This window comes from Pelophylax lessonae (assembly GCF_965119305.1).
Source record: "Pelophylax lessonae genome assembly, chromosome: 4".
In the NCBI taxonomy this organism is placed as follows: domain Eukaryota; kingdom Metazoa; phylum Chordata; class Amphibia; order Anura; family Ranidae; genus Pelophylax; species Pelophylax lessonae.
Genome location: NC_138771.1, coordinates 141,701,938 through 141,728,221, shown reverse-complemented (window position 1 = coordinate 141,728,221; position 26,284 = coordinate 141,701,938). Strand labels below are relative to the sequence as shown.

Below are 26,284 nucleotides of genomic sequence, written 5' to 3'. Positions count from 1 at the left end.
GCAGTTTCCAACAAACTGCAGTCAGCGTCTGTCTTACACAGACTGGAAGGGGCTGTTTGCTTTTTCCCGGGCAGAAGGCGTGGCTCCGCCCCCTGTGTACGCCTTCCGGCGTTCCCAGCCCTCCACGAGGTAGCTGGGCTCACAAAACATGGCCGCCCCCATAGAAGAGACATAAGACTCCAAAAACATGGCGGCCGGCGTGACCTGAGGACATACATGCATTCGGTCTACGGCAAAATGGCGGCGGACCGCCGATATCGTCTTCCCAGCACATCCACCTGCACTCTGCTAAGAGGTGACATATGGATCTACAGAGATACACTGCACATAAGGTAGGATTATACCTCCTATGTCTGCTGTAATGTTAGTCTGCTGGGTAGAGTGTTAGCTCTTGAACCAAGTCCACTTCCCACAAACACATGCTGTATTACAAGGGGGACTTGTAAGTATCAGATATATACTGACCATATATGGAGGGGCCCATAATATATACTGCCTCATAATGAGGAAAAAAGGGAACGTTTACTCACCATACCGAACCGACAGGCACCCTCTCTTCACAATACCCTCTCCACCGGGGTGGGGGTTTGTGGACGCCTCGACTCTCTGGTACCTGGCGTCCAAGCGAGCTTTTAACTCGCAAAGTCAGTCCCTTTACTGGGACTCCGTCGCGGCCGACTCAGCGCACTGGTCTGCACGCGCTCTTAGGCAGAAACCGGGGTGACCACTGGATCTCAACATCCAGCCCGTCGCCCGGCCCCGCATACTTACTTGAATATGTCGCGGCCGACCAAGCGCAATGCCATGGTCTGCGCGCGCTCGTAGGCCGGCTGGGGTGACCACAAGTGTCGCCCAGTCCGGCATTTTTGCTTGAAGATCTCACAGGAAAAAAACACTGGAGAAAACTACCTAAAAAATGTCTTTTTCTTAAAGAAAAAAAGTCTTGCCAGGACCAAAAGATCCCAGCAAGGAACTTAGGTCCTTACTCCTGACTAGACAGGAAAAAAAACTGATTCCCTGTAGCAGAGAGAGGGAGGATATACCCTCAGGGACTGCCCCTAGGGTGGAGCCAGAACGTTTTGTCATTCTGCCTAGTCCTACTCCTGCGGAGACAACATAACCCAGCTCTTGAGAATCAAGAAGACTACGTCTGTCAATGAGCGATAGAGAAATCCAGTTTTTCCCAAAAAAAGAAAATTGCGTTTGTTAGACCTCTGCGCAAATACAGTGTGGCAAAGTATTGCAACAATCTCCCATTTTATTCTCTAGGGTCTCTGCTAAAAAAAAATTAAGTTTGGGGGCTCCAAGTAATTTTCTAGCAAAAATACTGATTTTAACTTGTAAACAACAAGAAATAGGCTTGGTCTTTAAGTGATTTCTTTTAACGGTTTAGATCAGGGGGTCTCCAAACTATGGCCCTCTATAGTTGTTCAGCAACTACAATTCCCATCATGCCTTGTCATGTCTGTGAATGTCAGATTTTTACAATGCCTCATGGGACGTGTAGTTCCGCAACAGCTGGAGGGCTGTAGTGTGGAGATCCCTGGTTTTAGATAGTTGTAGGTGACTTAGTGGGATGCATACAGATGAATCTCAAACTAGAAAATCCTCCAAATGTATTTATTTCTGTAATTTAATAAAAAAATGTAAACTTGTATATTTATATAGATTCATTACACCAAAATTCAGTATCTCAGAAAATTTGAATATTGTGAAAAGTTCAATATTGTACAGTAATCCCCCGCTACATCGCGGTTCAGTTTTTGCGGTCCCGGTAATTCACGTTTTTTTTTTGTAATGTTATTTTACTATATAAATCATTAAAAATGAAAGATTTTTGTGTTTTTCATAGCTCTTGCTCTGTCTCGAAGTATCTTTTATGTGTTTAAATGAGTTTCTATTGTTTTAAAAGTGTGTTTAAAGACCTTTAAAATGCTTCTACACGTACAGTGACAGTAAAAAAATCATGCCTACAATGCATTTTAATAGGGTTTTTCTATTTCGCGGAATTTCACTTTTCGCGGCTGGGTCCGGAACGTAACCCCCGCAATGGAGGGGGGTTTACTGTAGACTCATGGTGCCACACTAATCCGCTAATGAACTCCAGACACCCACCTGTAAAGGTTTCCTGAGCCTTTAAGCGGTCTCTGTCTGGTTCAGTAGGTTACACAATCATGGAGTAGACTGCTGACTTGACAGTTGTCCAGAAGACAGTCATTTCACACCCTTCACAAGGAGGGTAAGCCACAAAAGGTCACTGCTTAAGAAGCTGGCTGTTCAGAGTGCTGTATCCAATCATAAATTCCAGAGCAGTTTATGCTTCCCTCTGTTGACCAGCTTTATGAAGTTGCTGATTTCATTTTCCAGAAGGACTTGGCACCTGCCCACATGACCAAAAGTACCAAAACCCGGTTTAATGATCATGGTATCTGCATGATTGGCCAGCAAACTCGTCTGACCTAAACCCCATAGAGAATCTGTGGGGCATTGTCAAGAGGAAGATGAGACACCAGATCCAACAATACAGACGAGCTGAAGGCTGCTATCAAAGTAACCTGGGCTTCCATAACACCTCAGCAGTGCCACATGCTGATCGCCTCCATGCCACGCCGCATTGATGCATTATTTCATGCAAAAGGAGCCCCGATCAAGTATTGGGTGCATACTATACTGTACATAGACATACTTTTCAGTCACCCAACAATTCTGCATTAAAAATCCTTTTTTTATTGGTCTTGTGTAATAATCTAATTTTCTGAGATACTGAATTCTGGGTTTTCAATAGCTGTAAGCCATAGTCAAAATTTAAAAAGAAATGCTTGATATATCAGTGTGTGTAATCAATCTATATAATATGGGTTCACTTTTTGAATTGAATTACTGAAATAAACTTTTTGGTATTCTATTTTTTTTTTTTTTTTTTCTTTTTTAGATACACCTGTATGTATTGATTGAGGACCAGTAATGCTCAACTATTTTGCTGTACTACAGTGTAGAAAGTAAAGCCTTTATATGTAATAATTGACTGCCCCTTATACTGTATGATTACTGTAAAAACAATTTATTTTAATTAACATGTATGGGCAAAATTATTTAAATCCAAGCTGATCTATATCTAAAGAAGAAGTCGTTACCAATACAATTCCTGTTTTACAAACACAATCAGACATGGGTTTCTTTATTTTTGTGAAAGATTGAATATTTGGATCACTTTAGCTCTTACTGCATAGCTTGGCTCTCTCTGCATAGCTTGGCTCTCTAACTCATTTGCAGTTCTCAAGCCCCCCCCCAAAGAATACCTTGTTTTTTGGACACAGTCTAGATTGATTTTTCTTAAAATAAAGCATCATGTAGTCTCATTGTCTAATGTTTACGCATGTTAGTGTTTGCATGGCATTTGTATGCATACAGAAACCAACTTTTTAAGGGAAATTTAGCAAGAAGAAAATGGGTACAAATGAATGTCATAAGTGGAAAGGGGCATACAGCACTACAATAAGGGCTGAATTTGTTCCTACATTTTTGAAAAGGGAAGTATATACAACTGAATATCTTTGCAAAAGGCTTTAGTACCATGTAGCTATAGCCTTACATTTGCTAATGCTGACTAGCGTTCCACTAAATAGGTTCCACTTTTGCCAGAAAGCAGTTCTGTCTTTCTGTTTTAGGACTTTTCATGTACTTGCATGTGGACAATTTTTTAAGTGCTTCTAAAGGCTGAAGGTTTTTTTACCTTAATGCATTCTCTACTAATGGAAATGCTGCCCCCTGTTGTATACATTAGACCAATCTTGATCCAGCAATGTGCATGAGTGCAGTGGCTTTCTCAGCTCTCTCCCTCCTCATAGGCTCATAGACGGCTGTCAATAACAGCCAGGGAGGTGGGAGGCGGGACTAAGCTGCTCTGTGTGTTCATGCAGCGCGGGCTTGGAAGCGAGCCTGCATGAATGCCTCTATAGCAAGATAGCTATAGGGGGAGGATCCAGGCGTGCCAACAGGGGGCCTGAGAAAAGGAGGATTGTGACTGCTAGGTGCAACACCATTGCCCGGGGCAGGTAAGTAGGACATGTTTTGTTATTTTACAGTATGTAATTGAAGGCTTTACAATCACTTTAACTACTTTCTCTGGCTTGACTACTTTGAATCCCTGACCAAGAACAAGCATGCAGTAAGTGAAGTCAGAAGTGCAGTCTCAGTATTCTATCATTCACACTATTGTCCAGGTGTATCGGTGACCAATTTCTTAATATAATCTGTCTCTCTTCCTCTATATATCTGTTCATATGCTTCATCCCAGGTGTCCTGTGTCACCATTTGCTGTGCAGGTGTGCAAGTACATTTTAAAGCAAAAACTTACAGTGAGGGTTAAGGTGTTATTTGCAAAATAAAAAGTAACTTTACTGAATCCGCTTTAACCTTTTTTTTTTTTTTTTTTTTTTCCCCAATTTTTAGGAATTTATTCAGTGGAACTTGTAAACGACAGCCTGTACGAGTGGCATGTTAAGCTGCTTAGGTAAGTTTTTTCCTTAACTTTTCGTTGAACTCTTACCTCCCTAATGGGATACATAATTAGCATTGGGACATTTTTAGAAAGTAAATATTTTAATATTTGGAGCCAGTGTAAGTTTCAGCAACATAATGTAGATAATTTTGGCACCAGTTACTAAAAAGAGAAGTTATGTGGACTTGTATCTGTTGGATTTGACTGCTTGGTATGAGTTGGGATATTGAAAACATAAATTTACTGTATATGTCTTTAAAATGATTGTAGTAACAGTATGTTGTAATTTCCCTCACTCTCCTCCTTCCAGCATTCCAGTTAACTTTTATGAACGTGGAGATGTTTCCTGGTGCCAAACTTCTGATTGGCTGACATGGCAATATCCATGGTTTTATTTCTTTATAATTTATAAATGAATTCCAGTCTTAGCAATAAATTATTGCTAATAAATAACTTTACATTCTAAAAAAGATTCACTAGCGTTGCACATCATGTGATCCATATTGTGTATTTGTAGATGTTTGCAGTTGCTTAATAACTAATTTTAATCAAGGTTGTTTTTTTCTCCCCCCCCCCCCTTTGTAGGGTTGACCCGGACAGCCCATTACATAGTGACCTCGTGGTCTTAAAAGAAAAAGAAGGCATAGACTGTATTTTACTGAATTTTTCCTTTAAGGTAAAGCATATATAGAAGTGTGGACTTAATAGCACCAAGTCTGTTTTATGGTTCATAGGTGACCCAAAATGGTGTTTAATGGGGTCTTGTTAAGTGTTTTATACATCATATGTAAGGTTTGGTCCATTTTATAGTTGGTATTCATTTTCTACTACAGGATAATTTTCCTTTTGATCCTCCTTTTGTGAGAGTGGTGTCACCAGTACTCTCTGGAGGGTGAGTATTAAAGCAAAGTATGGCTTTATTTGTGATGATCAAACTGTATTGCTCGTGTATGTTCTGTGTCTAGTTCTGATTCTGTTGCTAAAAACCCAGAAATTGTAGAGGTAAACACAATTTTCATTTAAAAGAAACCGATCTGGCCTCAAATGCTTAAAGTGGTAGTATACTTATTTTTTTTACATTTACCTACAGGTAAGCCTAGAAGTCTTACCTGTAGGTACAATTAACCACTTTCCCACTGCTCACATTGCTGCTACTGCAGCAATGTGGCTCGTTATCGTCCAGCGTCGTAGACCCTACGTCGCTGGACTCCTCCCCCTGTAGGCGGCACTCCCGCTGTTTTCAGTCACAGCGGGAGTCGGGCCAGGGGAGGAGCAGCGGCAATCTCCGCCGCTCTTCCCCGATCGTCGGGGAATCGAGTGAGGAGATCCGCCCGCGTGTGTAAACAGAGTGGGCGGTTCTCCTAAGTGACAGGGAGTCACAGATCGGAGTGTTCAGCAGAGCTGAACATCCGATCTGTCCCTGACTCACTCAGTCACCCCCCCCCCCCACACACACACACACACGTTAGTAAGCACCAGGCATACATTAACCCCTCCATCTCCAATAAAATTAACCCCTTCCCTGCCAGTGTCATTTTTACAGTGTAACAGTGCATATATATAGCACTGATTACTGCAGTAATGTCACTGGTACCCCCAAAAGTGTCAAATGTCAGTCAATGTTGCGGTGATCAAATACCACCAAAAAAAGCTCTATTTGTGGAAAAAAAATGACATAAATTTGGTTTAGGTACAGTGTAGCATGACTGCGCAATTGTCATTCAAAATGCTACAGCGCTAAAAGCTGAAAATTGGCCTGGCAGGAAGGGGGTGAAAGTGCCCAGTATTGAAGTGGTTAAGTTGTGGCAAAAATGTATTCTGCTACATGTCTTTAAAAAAAAAAATAAAAAGATCCCTTGATTAGTGTAAAAGTTTTAGCTCCCGCAGAATGTTGTATACATATTTTTAATTTTTTTTTATACTTCTAATGGCAATGATCAGCGACATGTAATGGGACTGCAATAGTGCAGTGGGCAATCGGCAATCTAACACTAACAAATGCTGGGGGGGGGGGGCAGACTAACTGCCACTGACATCACCAGTTACTTTATTATAGTGAATCAGTTATCCTACTATACACTGTCATTGTACTAATGGCACTGGGTGGGAAGGGGTTAGCATCTAGGGCGATCAAGGGGTTAAATGTGTACGTGTGTAAAGTGTGCTGCTTTTTTGCTACTAGATTTCTACGTTCCTTATCTCTGAGGGATGAGAAACTGAGATCGTTCTGTTTGGATAGGGCTGTGTTTGTCAACACAGAGCTCTGGGCTGTGATTGTACACAACCGATCAGCAGGTCCCGGCCCTTAATCATCTGCCGGGACTTGCCAACAGGCTTCTGCTGTGTACAATGACAGCGGGTGCCACGTTCTAAACCCGGAAGTATGCAGCAATATACAGGTAAGCCCCTTTGTCTGTGTGGGCCACCTGTCCGCAGTACATTGCCGGTGTTCCATGAAAAAACCCTACCCGTGAAAATTCCCTACCCTCGTCACTTCCTGTGCACCTACGTCATTGAACAGCTGAGCAGCTTACCACTGTGCATGCTCACAGCTCCGGAGGGTAGGGAATTTTCACGGTCCGCTCCGTAGTGTTTTTAATGTTACACCGCATCAGCTGTTGCCGCGGGTACATGAAATCATCTCCGATCAAACCCCTGTGACTTCCCTGATCTCGGCTCCAAAATTTAAAAGCGGCGGCTGGTCTATGAAAATATAAATCACGGAGCCGAGATCTCTGTGATTTATATTTTCATACACCCGCCGCCGCTTTTATATTTTGGAGCCAAGATCAGGGAAGTCACGGGTTGGAGCGGAGATGATTTAATGTACCCGCAGCAACAGCTGATGCTGTGTAACATTACAAAACACTACCCCGTGAAAATGTCCTACCCTCCGGAGCTGTGCGCATGCGCAGTGGTAAGCTTCTCAGCTGTTCCATGACGTATGTGCACAGGAAGTGACGAGGGTAGGGAATTTTCACGAGGTAGGGTTTAACGTTACACCGGCATTCTACAAGTGGTTAAAGAATGTCTAGGCAAAAAAAATCTAATATATTGCAGCTTACAACATCATGGTGGCTACATTACCTTTTATTGCATTTTAAAGACTAATGTGCTTTCAGGGACTTTCAGTTCCGCCTGGTTCACTTTTGATATTCATACCATAAGGGATTTTAGTCTTTGGGTGGAGAGAGAGAGGGTGTGATCCCCTTTCTGTTTAAAAAAGAACCCTGTACATAGGAACATGTAAGCGGCTATTCAGTGGCTTTAATACATTTGGGGACAAAGACCTGATCAAAAATATGTAGATCAGATTTTAAGTTTATCTGAATGCCTGTTTTGGAATAGTAACTCTGACTATGGAAGTCGGACATCCTGGCAACTAGTATTTTCAGGAGACTAGCAGTGGGTGCCTGCCATGTTAAAGACCCGAGGAAATCTCTCTCTTGCTTCAGCACAATAGTGACCTCTCCTGTTTGGCCTCTGTTCAGCAATGAGATGTCCGTGGATGCCTGCAATACATAAGTGTATGGTTCCTAATCGTACAAATTTCAGTATGTGTGATGTAAGCACTAAACTTTAATTCCTTGCTATTTTAATTAGAATTCCCATATTTTGTAAGGGATTTCTGTCAGCTAACATGTAGGTCTTTCATATAGTGTAGAAATTCATCTGTAAAATGAAATTCTTCAGGATGAAGGTTGGAGTCATGGTAGCTGTAGCGTGTAGACCATACAGCCAAAGTAGGCTAATGATTCTTTGATGCAGCTATACCACAGATGGACTAAGTATAACAAAATACACTACACAGATGGACTAAGTATAACAAAATACACTTAGGCATGCCTGCTAAAAGCTAGAAGTGAAAAATAAAAATGGTTTACGTCTGTTTACAACTTGGATTATGACAAGCAAAGGTTTTATTTATTTTTTTTCTGTATGCTTTTCTATTTTAGGTATGTGCTGGGTGGAGGTGCCCTCTGTATGGAGCTTCTTACTAAACAGGTAGGTAATGTAAAGTAGTATTTCCCTCTGGACCTCCTGTTTCCATATGGCATCACTTAGCAATCGGCCTGAAAGCCTGGGAGCTACACCACAGGCAGCGTAACCAAACTGATTTCTTACATAATTTACGTACTTTTCTTTTTTTTTTTTTTTTTTTTTTCTATGGTTACATTTTTTTCATATGCTGGTCCAATTTTTTTTTTTTTTTTTTTTTTTTTTTTTGGATCATGTATTAACTTTTATGTTCCCCTGCATGTATTGCAATTCAGATCCTGAATTGTCAAGCTGTCCCTAAAGTGGCTCAGTAAAAGGAAGCAAGGCATTTTAATAAGTGCTTATTGGACTTATACTTCCTTTTTTGAATATTCATTGCACGGGTACATTCTTTTTCTGTCATGGTTGGGCAAATTGTGACTAAAGGTTGTCATTTTTGTTGATTGTATACATGTAGCCTTTAAATGTCATTTTGGTCTCTTTAGGGCTGGAGCAGTGCCTATTCAATAGAATCTGTTATCATGCAAATCAATGCTACCCTGGTAAAAGGAAAAGCACGTGTGCAATTTGGAGCCAACAAGGTGGGTCTATTTTCTGTATGTAAATGGGGTGTGTGATTTATAGATCGCTTTACCCCTATATATCACTCTACCACTATATACAGTGCATCCGGAAAGTATTCACTGTGCTTCACTTTTTCCACTTTTTATTAGGTTAACCACTTCTGGACCGGAAGGATTTGCCCCTTAATGACCAGGCCCTATTTTGCGATTTAGCACTGCGTTATTTTAACGGACAATTGCACGGTCATTTAACGCTGTACCCAAAATAAATTGATATCCTTTTTTTCCTCAAATAGAGCTTTCTTTTGGTGGCATTTGATCACCTGTGCGGTTTTTTTTAAACAAAAAAGCGACAATTCTGAAAAAAATATATATATTTTTCACATTCTGCTAGAACATGCCCCCAGAAAATGTAAAAATCTAAATTTAAAATTTTAGGCCAATTTGTTTTATGCTACGTATTTTTATTGGTTTGAGCAAAAGTTATCAGACCCGCCTGCCCCGTGCATCGGAGTCCCCGCTGATGAGTGGGGGCAAGGCGCTCGCCCCCTAGCTGCGGGGGCAAGACCGACTTATACCTACGTCGGTTCGCGCAGGAGGGCCACCCTTCCGCAGTATAACTGCGGCGGGCGGTCCGGAAGCAGTTAAGTCTTATTCCAAAATGGATTCAATTCATTGTTTGTTTTTTTCCTCAAAATTCTACAAACAATAACCCATAATGACGACGTTAAAGAAGTTTGTTTGAAATCTTTTTAATAAATTTGCAAATAAACTAAAATAAATCACATGTACAGTATCACACAAGTGAGTACATTCCTCACTTTTTTGTAAATATTATACCTCCATATAACACTGAAGAAGTGACACTTTGCTACAATGTAAAGTAGTGAGTGTACAGTTTGTATAACAGTGTAAACTTGCTGTCCCCTCAAAATAACCCAACACACAGCCATTAATGTCTAAACCGCTGGCAACAAAAGTGAGTACACCACTAAGTGAAAATGTCCAAATTGGACCCCAAGTGTCAATATTTTGTGTGGCCACCATTATTTTCCAGTACTGCCTTTACCCTCTTTGGCATGGAGTTTACCAGAGCTTCACAGGTTGCCACTGGAGTCCTCTTCCACTCCTCCATGATGACATCACGGAGCTGGTGGATGTTGGAGACCTTGTGCTCCTCCCATCTTCCATTTGAGGATGCTCAATAGGGTTTAGGTCTCGAGACATGCTTGTCCAGTCCATCACCTTTACCCTCAGCTTCTTTAGTAAGGCAAGTGGTCATCTTGGATGGGTGTTTGGGGTCATTTATCATGTTAGAATACTGCCCTGCGGCCCAGTCTCTGAAGGCAGGGGCTCATGCTCTGCTTCAGTATGTCAAAGTACATGTTGGCATTCATGGTCCCCTCAATGAACTGTAGCTTCCGACTGCCAGCAGCACTCATGACTCGTGCAGCCCCAGACCATGACACTCGCACCACCATGCTTGACTGTAGGCAAGACACATTTGTCTTTGTACTCCTCACCTAGTTGAAGCCACACACACTTGACATCATCTGAACCAAATAAGTTTATCTTGGTCTCCTCAGACCACAGGACATGGTTCCAGTAATCCATGTACTTAGTCTGCTTGTCTTCAGCAAACTGTTTGTGGGCTTTCTTGTGCATCATCTTTAGAAGAGGCTTCCTTCTGGGACAATAGCCATGCACACCAATTGACCAATTTGATGCAGTGTGTGGCGTATGGTTTGAGCACTGAAAGGCTGACCCCACCCACCCTTAAACGCTGCAGCAATGCTGGCAGCACTCATATGTCTATTTCCCAAAGACCACCTCTGGATATGTCGCTGAGCATGTGCACTCAACATCTTTTATCGACCATGGCAAGGCCTGTTTTGAGTGGAACCTGTCCTGTTAAACCCCTGTATGGTCTTGGCCACCGTGCTGCAGCTCAGTTTCAGGGTCTTTGCAATCTTGTTATAGCCTAGCCCATCTTTATGTAGAGCAACCATTCTCTTTTTCAGATCCTCAGAGTTCTTTGCCATGAGGTGCCATGTTGAACTTCCAGTGACCAATATGAGAGAATGAGAGCGATTAACACCAAATTTAACACACCTCCCTATTCACACCTGAGACCTTGTAACATTAACTAGTCACATGATATCGGGGAGGGAAAAATTGCTAATTGGACCCAATTTGGACATTTTCTCTTGGGTGTACCGACTTTTGTTGCCAGTGGTTTAGACCTGAATGGCTGTGTGCTGAGTTATTTGGAGGGGACAGCAAATTTACACTGCTATACAAGCTGTACCCTCACTACTTTGCATTGTAGCAAAGTGTTATTTCTTCAGTGTTGTCCCATGAAAAGATATAATAAAATATTTACAAAAATGTGAGGGATGTACTCTTGTGAGATACTGTACATAAGTATTTACAGCCTTTGCTCAAAACTTTTGTTGTAGCACCTTTGGCACCAATTACAGCCTCAAATCTTTGATGCTACAAGCTTGGCACACCTCATTTTGTGCAGGTACTCTTACTCTTGTTTGCAGGACCTCTCAAGTTCCATCAGGTTGGATGGGGAGAGTCTATGCACAGCCATTTTCAGATCTCAAGGACATTCACAGAGTTGTCCCGTAGCCACTACTTTATCTGGGCTGTATGCCTAGTCATTGTCCTGTTGAAAGATCAATCTTCGCCCCAGTCCAGAGAGCTCTGGAGCAAGTTTTCATTAAGGATGTCTCTCTGTACATTGCTGCAATAATCTTTCCCTCGATCCTGATTAGTCTCCCAGTTCCTGCCGCTAAAAAACATCCGCTACCGCCACCATACTTTCGGGATGGTTTCTACCAGGGGATGAACAGTGCCTAGTTTCCTTCAGACATGACGCTTGCCATTCAGGCCTAAGAGTTCAATCTTTGTTTTCATGAGACCAGAGTTTTGTTTCTTGTGGTCTGAGAGTCCTTTAGATGTCTTTTTGCAAACTCCAGGTGGGCCATCGTGCTTTTTTTTACTGGGTAGTGGCTTCCATCTGGTGAAGTGCTGCAGAGATGGTTCTTCTGGAAGGTTCTCCTCTCTCCACAGAGAAACGTTGGAGCTCTTTTAGAGTGACCATCGGGTTCTTGGTCACCTCCCTGACTAAGGCCCTTCTCCCTCACTCAGTTTGGCCAGACAGCCCGCTCTAGGAAGAGTCCTGGTGGTTCCAAACCTCTTCCATTTACAAATGTTGGTGGCCACTATGCTCATTGGGACCTTCAATGCTGCAGAAATTTTTCTGTACCCTCCCCCAGATCTGTGTCTTGATACAGTCCTGTCTCAGTGGTCTGCAGACAATTCCTTGGACTTCATGGCTTAGTGTGTGCTCTGACGTGCACTTTTAACTATGGGACCTTGTATAGACAGGAGTGTGCCTTTTCAAATGTACAATCAACTGAATTTACCACAGGTGGTACTCAAAGTTGTAGAAACATCTCTCGGATGATCAGAGCAAACAATGCACCTGAGCTCAATTTTGAGTGCCTGTAAATACTTATGTACATGTAAAAAAAAAAAAAAAAATGTTTTTAATTTGCAAAGATTTAAAACTTCTTTCATGCCGTCATTATGGGGTATTGTTTGTAGAATTTTGAGGAAAATCAATGTATCCATTTTGGAATAAGGCTGTAACATAAAATGTGGAAAAAGTGGTGTGTGATCTTTCTATCTAACTTTTTTTTTTTTTTCTTTTTAGAATCAGTATAACCTTGCTCGAGCACAGCAATCCTACAAATCCCTAGTACAGATCCACGAGAAGAATGGTATTGCTCTTAGAAAAAAAAAAAAGTGACTTTATAAGTTGTCGTCTTCTTATGTGTTCTGTCAATTTTTAGTGGGGTGTTTTAATTTGATAAAAAAAAATCAAAAAACTTGCAGTATATTGATAGAATATGGACTGAAACCTTGTACTAAGGAATAAGTTGCTTCTGTGATGAGAGGTACATAAACAGGGCTTCTTTAGCACAACTGAAATAGCTGAATATATGAAAAGGTGGCCGGTGCTTTTGGTTTAGGGAAAGAACATAAAATAAAATATTCACATGAACAGGTTTATACTAATCTTCATTAAGTTGATTTTGTTTTTTTTTTTTTTTGTTTTTTTTTGTTAACGTAAGTCAATAGAATAGGTATCAAACCCCTAGGTTCACACTAGGAGTCCTTAAAACTGACATTTTTCTCAGCGGGGATCGATCCGCTGAGCAGGAGGATGACAGCTATTCTCCGCGCTGTGCACGGAGACACAGCTGTCAGGTCCTCTAGTGACAGCACTGCTGTTTCCTCTTCCTTTTGGATCAACGTGGTGCAGACTGTTGGCGCTTTTTCTCTCTCTCCCCTGCTAGGTCTTTGGTGAGTCCTGGGGCGGTATATCTCCCGGTTTTTCTTCTATTGCAGGGACCTGTAGTGCCCCCGGAGACAGCGGTGGGGGGTGTTTTGCAGCGTGCCTCATAATTCTACATTTTTGCTGACCCTCCCCAGGGTGTGTTAGAGCCCCCTAGAACACGTCACCATCCAACCCGCTCTCAGAAGCTGTGGGGACCCTCTGGGTCTCAGCCTGCTATGGCGGTGGTCCTGCAGTCATTGGTGTCAAAAGTGGACATGGTTTTCCAAAAGAGACCTAGTAAAAAGCGTCCTTAGCCTGTTTCCTCTGCTTCCTACGATTCTGGGGCTGATTTGGCCAGCTGGGGACGCAAGTCACCCCACACGGTCTGTGCCTACGCACTTCAAGTGCTCTGACAGTGAGGATGATTCCTCTTCCACTACATCTGCGCAAGAAAAGGTGCTTGTGTAGGCACTGATTGTGCAGGAAGCTTTGAAAATGGAGGACCCGGCTGATGCTGCGCCGGTGCAGTTTGGCACCCGCAGACCATCCAAGGTGACTAAGGGGTTCCTTTCCTGCCCGTTTAGACAAGATTGTCGCTAGTCAGTGGGGATCCCCGAAAAACATGGTTGGGATACCTAAGTGTTTCGCTAGGAAGTATCCTTTTGAGGAGTCCCTCTTAAAGAAACTGACAGCTCCACCGGCGGTGGACTCTCAGGTTTCTAGGTTAAATAAAGTCACGTTACCATTATTACTACCAGTGGAGGATGCTCCGTCCTTCAAAGACCCTGCAGATAGGAAGGCTGAATCTCTGGTCCGCCATCTTTTTACTGTGGCAGGTTCAATATTGAGGCCGGTGTTTGCCATAACCTTGGTCTTCCAAACCTTGACGGAATGGGCAAAGCTTTTACGCCAGGATTTAAAAGGTCAGCATCCTTATGAGCTGGTGGACCAGTTGATACAGGAGTTACAGTAGACTTGTGATGCCTCCCTGGATGCAGCCCCTTTAGCCTACAGGGTGTTGGTGACAGCGGTGACTCTGCGCCGCATGATCTGGTTGAAATGCTGGTCTGCGGACCAGGCCTCCAAAACTGTTATGACGGATATCCCTTTTGTGGGGGGCGGCTTGTTCGGAGCTTCCATGGAAGAGGTCATAAAAAGTCTCAAAGGAGGCAAGAGCACCCTGCTTCCACAGGTTCCGAAAGTCTCGCCGCAAACGTGGTCCTGTCTTTTCGGCTCCCAAGCGGCCCTTTTCGTCCCACGGGGTCGCAGGACAAGGGTTCTAAATCATCCTGTTCCTTCTCGGGGAGTTCCAAGAGACCCTGAGTTGGTAAGTCTAAGGCGGGCTCCGCTGTCCTCGCGGACAAGCCCTCCTCTGCCTGAAGGGACGCCCTCACCTTTACTTGGGGTGGTGAGGCTGTCTTCGCTTCTTTCCGGACCGGTGGATCTCTTTCGATCAAGACAAATGGGACTATGAGTTGGTCCGGTTACAAGATAGGTTTTTGGTCCTTGCCCCGGCAAGATTCTTCCCTTCCAACCTGCGCCTGTCCCCAGATCAGGTTCAGGGCATTCCTGGTTCAGGATCTACTGTCACAAGGAGTCATTGTACCAGTCCCAGAGTCTGAACGTTTTCAGGGGTTTTATTCAAACCTATTTATGGTTCCCAGGAAGGAGGGCAAGGTTCGTTCACTCTTGGACCTCAAGGCCTTAGTGCGCTTCATAAATTCCAAATGGAGTCCATTCGCACGGAAGTGGCTTCCCTTCATCAAGGGGATTTTCTGGCCTCCATCGATATCAAGGACGCTTACCTCCATATTCCAATCTATGTTGAGCATCAGCGTTTACTTTGCTTTGCCGTAGGCAAGGAGCACTATCAATTTTTTTTTTTTCACAGTTAAATTTTATTTTATTGTTAAACATATAAACAACACAAATATTCCAATACAATACATTACTCTGCACAAAAAATATTTTCCATACATACAAACACAAAAAAAAAAAAAAAAAATAAAATTCTTAGGGAGAGGAAGGGAAGGGGAATATCAATAAACCAGTTTAGGAGCGGGAAAAAAAAAAAAAATTATCAACAAATTAATTAATAAGTACCTACTTATGTCATTATGGAACAGGTGACATTGGCACACCTACAGCGTCAATCCAGGCTGACCACACTTTATCAAATTTTTTTGGGCAATTCCTACTACCGTATGTGAAACGGTAGAATGGAAGTGTCTTAGTAACGGCAGCTATCCAGGATAATCTGGTGGGAGGTTCGGGTAACTTCCATCGCAAAAGGATTTCTCTCCTGGCATAAAACAGGGTATATATAATGCACATTTTAGCATATTTGTCCCCAGCCAGTTCTGTAAGGTTACTCAAAGTTACCTTTGGGTCCAAAGGAATCATAATGTCAAAGATTTCACCAATAGTGTCCGTCACTTCTTTCCAAAAGGTTGCCAGGTCAGGGCACGACCAAACAACGTGTAAGAATGTACCTATTTCATGCCCACATCTAATGCACAAGGGATCTTTCATGGGATATATCCTAGCAAGACGTTGCGGCGTATAATATGCTCTATGTAAGAATTTGAGTTGTATAAATCTGTCCCTAGCCGCTATCATTGAGGGGATATAATTATTAACCGAGTCCTCCCACTCTTCAATAGTCAGATCTGGAATGTCCTCCTTCCATTTATTATAGGTTTTCTCAGGGGACTGACTATGATCTGTTGAGAGTATGGAGTATATAGCAGAGAGAGTTTTCCCTATTACCTTTAAAAGTTAAAATTTTCTCCAAGGGGTCTGATTCCAGGACAACAGGGCCTTGGAACTGAGCCCGCATAGCATGACTAAGCTGGCGGTAACGAAACCCCATGGTGGGAGGTAATGAATGGGTAGACTGAAGAACATTAAAGCCTTGAAGTCTTCCATCTTTAATAACATGTTTCATAGTCACAATCCCTCTAGCAGCCCATACCTGTGGATCAGGAAGATGATATAGATGTTTTAGATTAGGATTACCCCACAACGGAGTGTGGGGGGATATATGCAATGGTGTTATATATCACCCGCGCCCGAGTCCATATCCGCAGGACAGTCTTCATCAGACTGGTTATTTGAGGATGTGCCTGTTCACCCCGGAAAACAAGATTACTAAGGGCCGCATATGAACCCAGTAGTGCTGCTTCTAGTGTAACTGCGGAGTTAGTTTTGGGCTGGGAGAACCACCACCGGACCATCACCAGAACAGCCGCCCAAAAATACAATTTAAAGTTAGGAAGCGCTAAACCTCCTCTTGCAAGAGGAAGATATAGTGTGCGCCTTGCGACTCGTGGAGTACGCCCGGCCCATACAAAAGTTGTTACAATACTATCTAATCTCGAAAAAAAGGTTCTAGTCATATCAATGGGGGAATTACGAAAAAGATACAGAAATTTCGGAAGATAGTTCATTTTTATTAAATTAATTCTGCCAACCGGGGACAAGGGAAGCATGCGCCAAGACGCACACTTTTTATTTAATTGTAAAACTAAAGGGTCAATGTTATTTTGCTGGTACACCTCCAATGTTGGACCCACTTTGATGCCTAAGTACACCATATCCTGTACCCATTTCAACGGTGTCTGAGTATCAATTAAAGGTATCGATGGGTGTAGTGGAAAGAGGACGGACTTAGACCAATTAATACTTATACCTGAAAAACGACCAAAGATGTCAAATAATTGTAGGGCCCTATGTAATGATGTGGAAGCATCCGCCAAATAGATCAAGGTGTCGTCTGCATATAAAGACAACTTCTCTTCAATGACCCCCACCTTAATGCCTCGGACTTGTGGGTCCGCTCGCAACATAATCGCGAGCGGCTCCAAAGCCAAGGCAAACAAGGCTGGGGATAACGGACATCCCTGTCGGGTACCCCTCAGTAGAGGGAATTTATCCGACAGAGATGTATTAGTACGGACTCTAGCCGTAGGGTTCTCATAGAGAAGCTTAATCTATGAGACGAAATTAGGGCCAAACCCGAAGCTAGCTAGGATCCTCCAAAGAAATGGCCACTCAACAGAATCGAATGCTTTCTCGGCGTCGAGGGAGGCGACCACACCTGCTCCCTCCCCGGACGCCAAGGCCATATGTGTAAACAATCTCCGGATATTGATATCAGTGCCCCGTTCAGGTATAAATCCAGTTTGGTCCGGATGGATCAAGCCTGTAATAACACTATTAAGTCGAGTGGCCAAGACCTTTGAAAGGATCTTCCCATCGACATTTAATAAAGAGATAGGTCTGTATGATGAACATAATGATGGGTCCTTCCCTGGTTTGGGGATCACAACAATAACCGCTTCGCTCATTGTTTTAGGGAGTTCCCCATCATTTAGAGATCCTAGAAGAGTGGCTAATAAATGCGGGCCCAAAAGGTCCATATGGGCCTTATAGAATTCAACAGGAATTCCATCCGGTCCTGGTGTTTTATCAGGTTGTAGGGAGGCCACCACTTCCTGGATCTCCAAAAGAGTAATAGGGGCGTCTAATTTGGCCCTATCTCTATTAGTTAAGACTGGAAAGTCCACTGCCTGCAAATAATAATCGAGTTCATCTCCTGAATAATTAACCCTAGTATTATATAGGGCCCGATAATAATCAGTGAAGTTATGATTAATAGTTTCTGGATTAGAGTGAAGAGTACCTGATTGATCCTGAATATGTGCTATACTATACCCACTTGTCTGTTCCCTAGAAATTTGCGCCAGCATTTTACCGTTATACTCTCCATGTACGAAAATACGTTGGGATTGAGAAAGCAGTTTTTTCTGTGTAAGGGCTGTGCGTATTCCCATTACCTCCCTAGTCAAGGATTGAAATCGTGTATAGTGAGTGGGGTCTCTAGTTTGTATATACAGATTTTCCATATCTCTAGCTTCCTTTTCTTTTTGCAATAGATTTGTTTGCCTATATCGTTGGATCTTCCCAATAGCTGTCTGATAATACCCCCGGGTGCAAACCTTAAAAGCGTCCCAGACCATAGCCACTGATGACGTGCCCGGATTTATCTCCCAAAAGGCCGCTATCTGGGGTTCGACTAAAGGGTTTATATCAGAATCAGAGATCCAATATCTGGATAAACGCCATAGTCTATGAGAGGGGTTACCAGATAATTCCATATTTAAGAGAAGTGGAGCATGGTCGGAGATCCCACGAGGAAGAACCCGAATCTCCCGCACCCGAGATAGTAATGGCCCACCTGCAAACATTAAGTCAATTCGAGAAAAGGATTTATAAGTGGCGGAGTGGCAGGTATATTCCCTAGAATGGGGATGGTGCCAACGCCATAGGTCCGTCAACCCATAGGTCTCAGCCCATTCAGCAAGATCCGATCTGGTGGAAGAATCTCCAGTCATTCTGTCCATGTTCGGGTCTGGAACCATATTAAAATCACCCACAATAAGTATGTTATTCTCATATTTTGCAATTTCTTTAAAAATTTTATATAACAGCCTGACTGAAGCCGGCGGAGGTATATATAACCCTACCAGCAATAAAGTAAAAGATGATATCTGCAGATTAAGAAAAACAAATCGTCCATCCGGGTCCAGGGAAAGACCCATTAGTCTGAACGGGAGAGACTTGTGGATAAGAACGCTGACTCCACGAGCATACGTAGAAAACGTAGAGTGGTAATGATGCCCAACCCATGGTTTCTTAAGAGCCAGCGTTCGGGTACCCAACAAGTGGGTCTCCTGCAGGACACATATGTGGGGATTAAACGCTTTTAAATATTGAAACACTAAAGAGTGTTTCTGCGGGGAATTCAAACCTCTAGGGAGCACTATCAATTAGCAGCATTACTTTTGGTCTTGCCTCAGCTCCTCGGGTGTTAATAAAAGTGTTGGCCCCGGTGTTGGCCTTACTTGGGCATCGGGGGGTTGGTGCTGGGATACCTGGACGATCTTCTGAGAGCAGAGTCTTCGTCTGTTCTGCAGGAGGATATGGACTTTGCAGGAGTTTGGCTGGACTCAGAATCTTCAAAAGTCAGCCTTAACCCTGTCCAACAAGCTGGACTACCTGGGTCTGACTCTGGATTGAGCCTCGGCCCGGGTGTTTCTTCCAGAAACAAAACGGTTGAAATTTCAGCATGCGATTCGGCTCCTGTTATCAAATCATTGGTCATCTCTCAGGACTTGCATTTTCTTCCCCTGTACTGGATGGTGGTTTCCACGGATGCCAGCCTGTCCAGGTGGGGAGGTATCTTGGGCACGGAATCAGCCCAGGGGTTTTGGGTATCCGGTAAGGATTCAATCGGACAAAGTCACAGCTGTGACATATGTCAATGACCAAGGGGATACCAAAAGTGCCCTAGCGGCCGTAGAAGTAGCCGGCATTCTAAAGTGGACAGAATGTTTTGTTCCATGCCCTTTCTTCTGTGCACATTCCAGGGGTGGAAAATTAGCAGATGGATTACCTGTCGCCAGGCACTGAGTCCAGGCGAATGGAATGGTCTCTTCACCCGGTACTGTTTCAACTGTCTCTGGTGGGGGACCCCTTGTAACAGATCAACCGGCACTCCGACCGGGTACCTCTGTTGACGGAGGCTCCTAGTGCTTTCTGAGGGCTCCAAGCACTCCACCAGACACCGTAACCACTTCAGACCCCACAAACCACCGCAGCATGGTTAGGGTCTCGCCGTCTCCTATCCATCCTGGACCTACGACAGTGTATACAGGAACTAAGCGAATTATCTAGCGATCTGGACAGAACAATGTGAGGTCATTAACATTTAACAATGAGACAGGTAAATTTTAACACAATACATAAACAATAGGGAAGCCTGTCTGGCATGCAGGCACATAGAATACACACATTATCTAGGAGTCAGACTTCATGGCAATTGTCTACAACAGACTTAAGTCTCCCAGTGTAAAATAGGATTAAATCTTCATATTTCTATATGAAGATATTGCTGACAAATATTGCTGTCCCATCTGAAGCAATTCAAACCATTAAGTATCTGCTCCTCACCTCCAGTGACGGTGAATACCATCACACCCCTGATGTGGACCTGTTAGCCTCTTGCGTCAACCAGAAGGTTCCAAGGTTTGTGGCAAAGACTCAAGACCCTCTAGCAGACACTCTGGTGGCCCCCATGGGGCCAGTATCGTCTAATTTATGCCTTTCCTCCACTACAACTTCTGCCGAGACTTCTGCGCAGAATCGAGGCAGAAGGGATTCCAGTAATTCTGGTAGCCTCAGACTGGCCTCGTCGGGCTTGGTATGCGGGCCTGTTAAGACTGGTAGCCGATGCCCCTTGGCGGCTTCCTCTGAGGACGGATCTTCCATCCTGCTTTACAGACGCTGGCTTTAACGGCCTGGCTATTGAAAGCCAGGTATTGAAGGATAGGGGATTGTCAGAATCTGTGATTCCTACTGTTAAAAGCTAGGAAATCTACTTTTCATTAAGAAATACCATAGAGTTTGGAATGCGTACATTACTTGGTGTGAGTCGGGGGGTGTCTTCTCCCTGTTCCTTTTCGATATCACATCTGATGGAATTTCTACAAAGAGGTGTAGATCAGCGTTTGGCTCTGGGCACCATTAAGGACCAGATTTCAGCCTTGGCAATTTTCTTTCAAAGGTCGTTGGCCACAAACTCCTTGGTTCACACCTTCTTGCAGGGAGTTCGCCACTTGGCTCCTCCGGTACGGTCCCAAGTGCCCCAATGGGATCTTAATATGGTACTGTCAGTTCTTCAAAAACCGCTCTTTGAAAATATTTGTGAAATTTCTCTACTTCCCTTTCAGTGTGTCTTTCTTGTTGGCTTTTTCTTCTGCACGCAGGGTCTCTGAGCTGGCTGCATTGTCCTGTCGGTCGCCTATCCTTGTGGTTCACAGGGACAAACCGGTACTATGTCCCTGAGTCGTTCCTTCCTAAGGTCGTTTCAGGGTTCCACTTAACTGAAGACATTGTGTTGCCTTCGTAATGTACCAAGCTAAAACATCCAAAATAAATTGCCTTGCATTCCTTTAATGTGGTCAGGGCCATCAGGGTGTACTTGACGGCAACAATGGGAGGAAGCAAGGAGCCGCACAACTGGGAGGAGATGTAAATTATAAAAGTCCAAGTTTTATTGAATTCCAAAGTTAAAAACACATTCAAAGTGTGACCACAGCAGTCGGAGACATGGAAAAAAGCACGGCGGTTGACGCGTTTCACGGACTCTACCGCTTAGTCGTAACCATCAGACGGCAGGGTGTACTTGACGGCAACTGAGTCGATTAGCTAAGCGGATTCCTTGTTTGCCCTTACGGATGGACCCTGTAAGGGGCAGGCTGCATCTGCTGCGACCATTTCCATATGGATCAGGCAGATGGTGGTGCAGGCCTATTCAATTAGAGGCAGGTTCCTCCTTTCCCTGTTAAGGCACACTCTACGAGGGCGCTTAGTGCCTCCTGGGCCTTCCGTCGTCAGGCATCAGTGGGCAACGTTTGCAAAGTGGCCACCTGGTCGTCTGTACACACCTTCACCAAGTTTTACAAGGTGGATATTTTTGCATCTGCAGATGCTGCGTTTGGCTGCAAAGTTTTGTAGGCCACTGTGGCAGAAACCTCTGCCTCCTGAGGGTGTTTTTTTCTGGTAGGTGAGCTCCAGTTGTTCCTGGTTGAGCTCCTGGTTGACTAAGTTTAGCCCTTTTTGGGGAATATGTTGCTGTTTTTTCCCACCCCCCCTCCTGCTGACACTGCTCTGTCAAAGAATAGATGAAGCGGTGTGCGTCAATGAACGAAAGTGAGAACTGGATTTTTGTCTTATTGTAAAATCCCTTTCTCTGATGTTCATTGACGGACACAGCACCCACCCCTCTGTGGAGTTGGGTTATGTGTTCTGACACTGCTTGTTACAAAACTGGGATCCTATAGCAAGAAGTGGGAGTATACCCCCTGGGACTGCCCTATTGGCGTAGTCAAGCTTTGTTAACCCTTTTCCGCCTAGTGTTCTACTCCTAAGGGGACACTGCTTTGTGACATCCCATCGGTCAAAGAAGGTATGAAGCTGTGTCCGTCAATGAACATCAGAGAAAAGGATTTTACGGTAAGACAAAAATAGTTTTTCTCTTTCGTTCATTGACGGACACAGCTCCTGATATTCATAACCATTGGGTTATACTGCTCCCTACAGGAGTAGGACACTAGGCAGAAAAGAATTCTGGCTACACCCACTCGGCAAAGGGCTGGATAATCTAGATCCAGTGTCACCCCAGTCTGGCTAGCGAGCGCGCGCAGACCTCAGCGCTGTGCTAGGTCGGCCGCGACATAGTCCCACTGGACGGGCTGGCCTGCGAAATTCCTCGCAAGGTAGCAAACGACGGGTCGTGGCCCAAGTAGCAGCGTTCCTCCTGGCTGATAGCCCTACATTTCGATAGAGAGGTGTTCTGTCTGGAATGGTGCCCACCTGGTTCCTGGTATGGTGAGTAGCTGCCCCCCCCTCTCCCCCTGTAGGGTATTGGGGTGGACGTGGGCCCCTCTTTGGGACGACCGGATCCCCGGGTTCCCTCCCTTCCCGCAGGCCCCACCTCCCCCCTCTCCACGCTGGGGCTATTTGAGTGGTCTGGCCACTTTCTTCGATGGGGGCAGGGCGCTAATTGCCAATGGGGGCCGTGGGGGGGTGCGATCCTGAATCTGATTCGGCCCCTGCGGACGTGGGTCACCCTGCTGGGTCTGCAACCAAGTGCCTGCATAGTGAGTAGGATACGTCCATGTCTGCGACCACGCAGAAGAGGGCGCTGATTGTATCTGTGCGTTGGACCCTGAAGATGGGAGGCTGCAGCTGCGATGTAGGCGCAGGTTCTTTTTGGCACTCACAAGCCATCCAGAGTTCAAGGGGGAAACAGTCAGTATCAGACCTCAAAAAATGGTGCCCATCCCTGAAATGGAAAGAACGAAGGAATCCCCTAGGTGTTGTACTTTTTCAATGGCACCTTGTAATGAATGAGTGATCATTTATTAAAAGAAAATGTATTAAATATTTGCATAAAAATTGCTGATGCAAAGCAATTGTAGTAACATAAACGGCATGGAACAGCAAAAGACATGGAAATGACAAGAAAAGAAAAAAACATCAAATTGGTAATTTTCCATACTCTCTGAAAAGAATCCTTCCAAAAATGGTTTGAAGGAGACTACTTAATTGAGTCCAGGTGGAAAGGTAGCCTTAAAGTTGTGGATCCATCTGAGCTCCATTTGGAGGAGAATTTTGTTCGTCTCCCCTTCGGGAGCTTGGGTGGATCCGATCCAAAATAAGGAATTTGATATTGAGAAATTTGCCTTTGTGGGCAATACTGGTATGGCCAGACTTGTATAAAGTACTCGAAATTTCTACTTGAGTAAAAGTACAAGTGCTCGATCAAGAAGTGACTTGAGTAGAAGTGGAAGTGCTCGCAGAAAAAGTTACTTAAGTAGAAGTACTAAAGTATTCAACATTATTTTTACTTAAGTATTGCAAGTAGTTTTTTCAAAAAAATTGCTACTTAAGTACTAAAAGTAAAAAGTATCAGTAGTTTTGAAAAAAATTTCTACTCAAGTACTGAAAGTAAAAGTACAAGTACTGTGTTATGTAGTTATTAAAGAAGGAAGTCAAAAGTTTGAACATCATATTGTTTTTTATTATTTCAAATGATTTATTCAAATGATTAACCTAAAGGACAATCACAATTCCTTAGGCTGTAGCTTTTTGTAAACAAAAAACAGATAAAGTATGTCCCTCCCTTCCCCTTTTAAAGCCAGGGGTGGTCTCCTTCCTGAGCTTCTTCACTCTCATAGCCAGGCAGATCACTTGAAGTTGAAGGGCCAGGGGTGGAAGGTGGTGTTTTTGGTTCGTCCACCTTTACACCTGATCAAAAGGCAGAACAGAAGCATGCGCAGTCTTCTTAATCGCGGTTTGATTTGATTTGCTCAATTGATGATGATGTGCCAGGCCAGCTTCATCAAACCTACAACGCTTAAAGTGAAAAATGCATCAAAAACTACTAACAAAGTGGCTGTGCTAAAAATGCTAATAAAGTGCCTGCAAATATATATATATATATATATATATATATATATATATATATATATATATATATATATATATATATATATATATATATATATATATATATATATATATATGAAGAAATGTTTTTTGGATCTTAACTGGAAGGGAAAGAAATAGTTTCTGCCACCATCCCGAGAGTATAGTTTGTCGATTTGTGGTGCCTCAGGTCAGGTATGGGATTTTAAGGGCAGGAGTAAAACGAGTAAACAGTAGTAGTACAATTTGTATAAAATTTTTATTCGCATGTATAATTATATACAGAGATTTGAGTGAATTAATGGGTAAAGTCCCATTGTGATAGTGAAGAGAAAAGAGTAGTAGGTGTGGTTACACGTGAAAAATAGTGACTTAGACAAGAAAGGTAGATGGTCCTGCTCTGCTGTTCCTCATATCAAAGAATGGGAAGATGGTTGCAGAGAGGGGCCTGATCGGTATTCCAACATGTTTCGGCCTAATAGCGGCCTTTATCAAGGATGTTACCGATTCTAGGAATAAGTACAATGAATTGTCAGAAATAGTAGCATATATTTGCTCAAGTTTAAGTTATATATAGAGAATAGTAGATAAACATACATATTTTTTGTCCACTTTCTGGAGTATTGCTTTCCCAGACTTTTTCCAGGAGCTGCAGGAACAATGCTGTATTGGGTGAGAAAAGTGCGGTATAGTTGTAGTTGGAGCCACAAGTGAAACAACCTGAAGAGTTGTTGGTGAAAAGTAGTATAAAAATATAATAATAATAATTACTTCTTGGGCCACGTGTTTTCTGGTCCAATGTAGTTCAATGTGGCTATAGTGTATACCTTTCCACATTGATGGAGATCATCTGTGGTGTTTGCACATTGATGGGAGTCATCTGAGGTGCAAAGTATATAAGAAAGATGCATAGTAAAGTAAAGGATGGTTTGAGGTAAAATTAAATAAACATCCTTGAATGCAGTACTGAAGGTTTGAAAAGTAAGGACTTGATGGAGAGATGTTGGTACATCTTTTCAAGTCCATGCTTACGTTTTGTAGAAGGTATTGGTATGGTGTTGCAGCATGTTGCCTCCAGGTCCTGTCCTCCTGCGATCCGGGAGAGACTGAGGATCTGGAGGTGTTCCCCGGCCTTTTAAAGGCTGTCGCACATGCGCAGTGATGCGCTGTGTGACGCCTATGGGCGGTGTCCGTGGTCTGACGTGAGATGCGTCTGCACGCGGCAGATGCGGCATCCCTTGTAGCCGTGCGGACGTGCCTCTGCGGCCGCCGACACGGAGGAAAGCCAAAAAATCCCAAGGGGGATAGTGGAGGGTGCAGGACCGACCGATTGGCTTAAAAATGCCCCGATCCAAAAGGGGAATCGGGGCTTTCCGTGCCGGGAGTTCCTGGAGTGCAGGAAATAAGCAAAAAAAAGGTGGATGAACAGTGTCATGGCAGTATATGTACAGACGTGTAAATACCAATTAAGTACATATGAAGAGGATTAATTGAATAAACAAGATATAATATATATTGATATATATAGAGTTGCAGCAATAATAATCATGAAGAGAGAGGGGATGTGGGACGGTCTGGATAGGGTCCGAGTAGGGAGGGTATTCTATGGTCAGGTATCCCAGTATCATGTTTTCAGCATGTATTGGGGAGTAGGATGGCCAGAAAATGGCCAATAGTAGGTTGGTCTAAATGGAGGTGGATTTCCTTGGTATGAATTTAGTCTTTTTTGCCTGAAGAGAAACCTGGGAGAAATGGACGATAACTTTGGGCTTCATTTAGCCCTGGTGGGATGGTGGCCTTGAGAAGAGTAAT

General features: G+C 43.5%; 1 protein-coding gene across 1 annotated transcript in view; it reads left to right on the top strand.

Moving 5' to 3' along the window:
• The window catches only part of UBE2Q2 (ubiquitin conjugating enzyme E2 Q2), a 129,553-nt gene that overhangs the window by 89,041 nt on the left and 14,228 nt on the right, over positions 1-26,284 (top strand). Inside the window, exons 7-12 of the mRNA XM_082252847.1 lie at positions 4,453-4,513; positions 5,087-5,177; positions 5,335-5,393; positions 8,458-8,506; positions 8,986-9,081; positions 12,791-12,857. Coding sequence (XP_082108973.1) covers positions 4,453-4,513; positions 5,087-5,177; positions 5,335-5,393; positions 8,458-8,506; positions 8,986-9,081; positions 12,791-12,857 — 423 coding nt within the window. The remainder of the gene's footprint in view (positions 1-4,452; positions 4,514-5,086; positions 5,178-5,334; positions 5,394-8,457; positions 8,507-8,985; positions 9,082-12,790; positions 12,858-26,284) is intronic.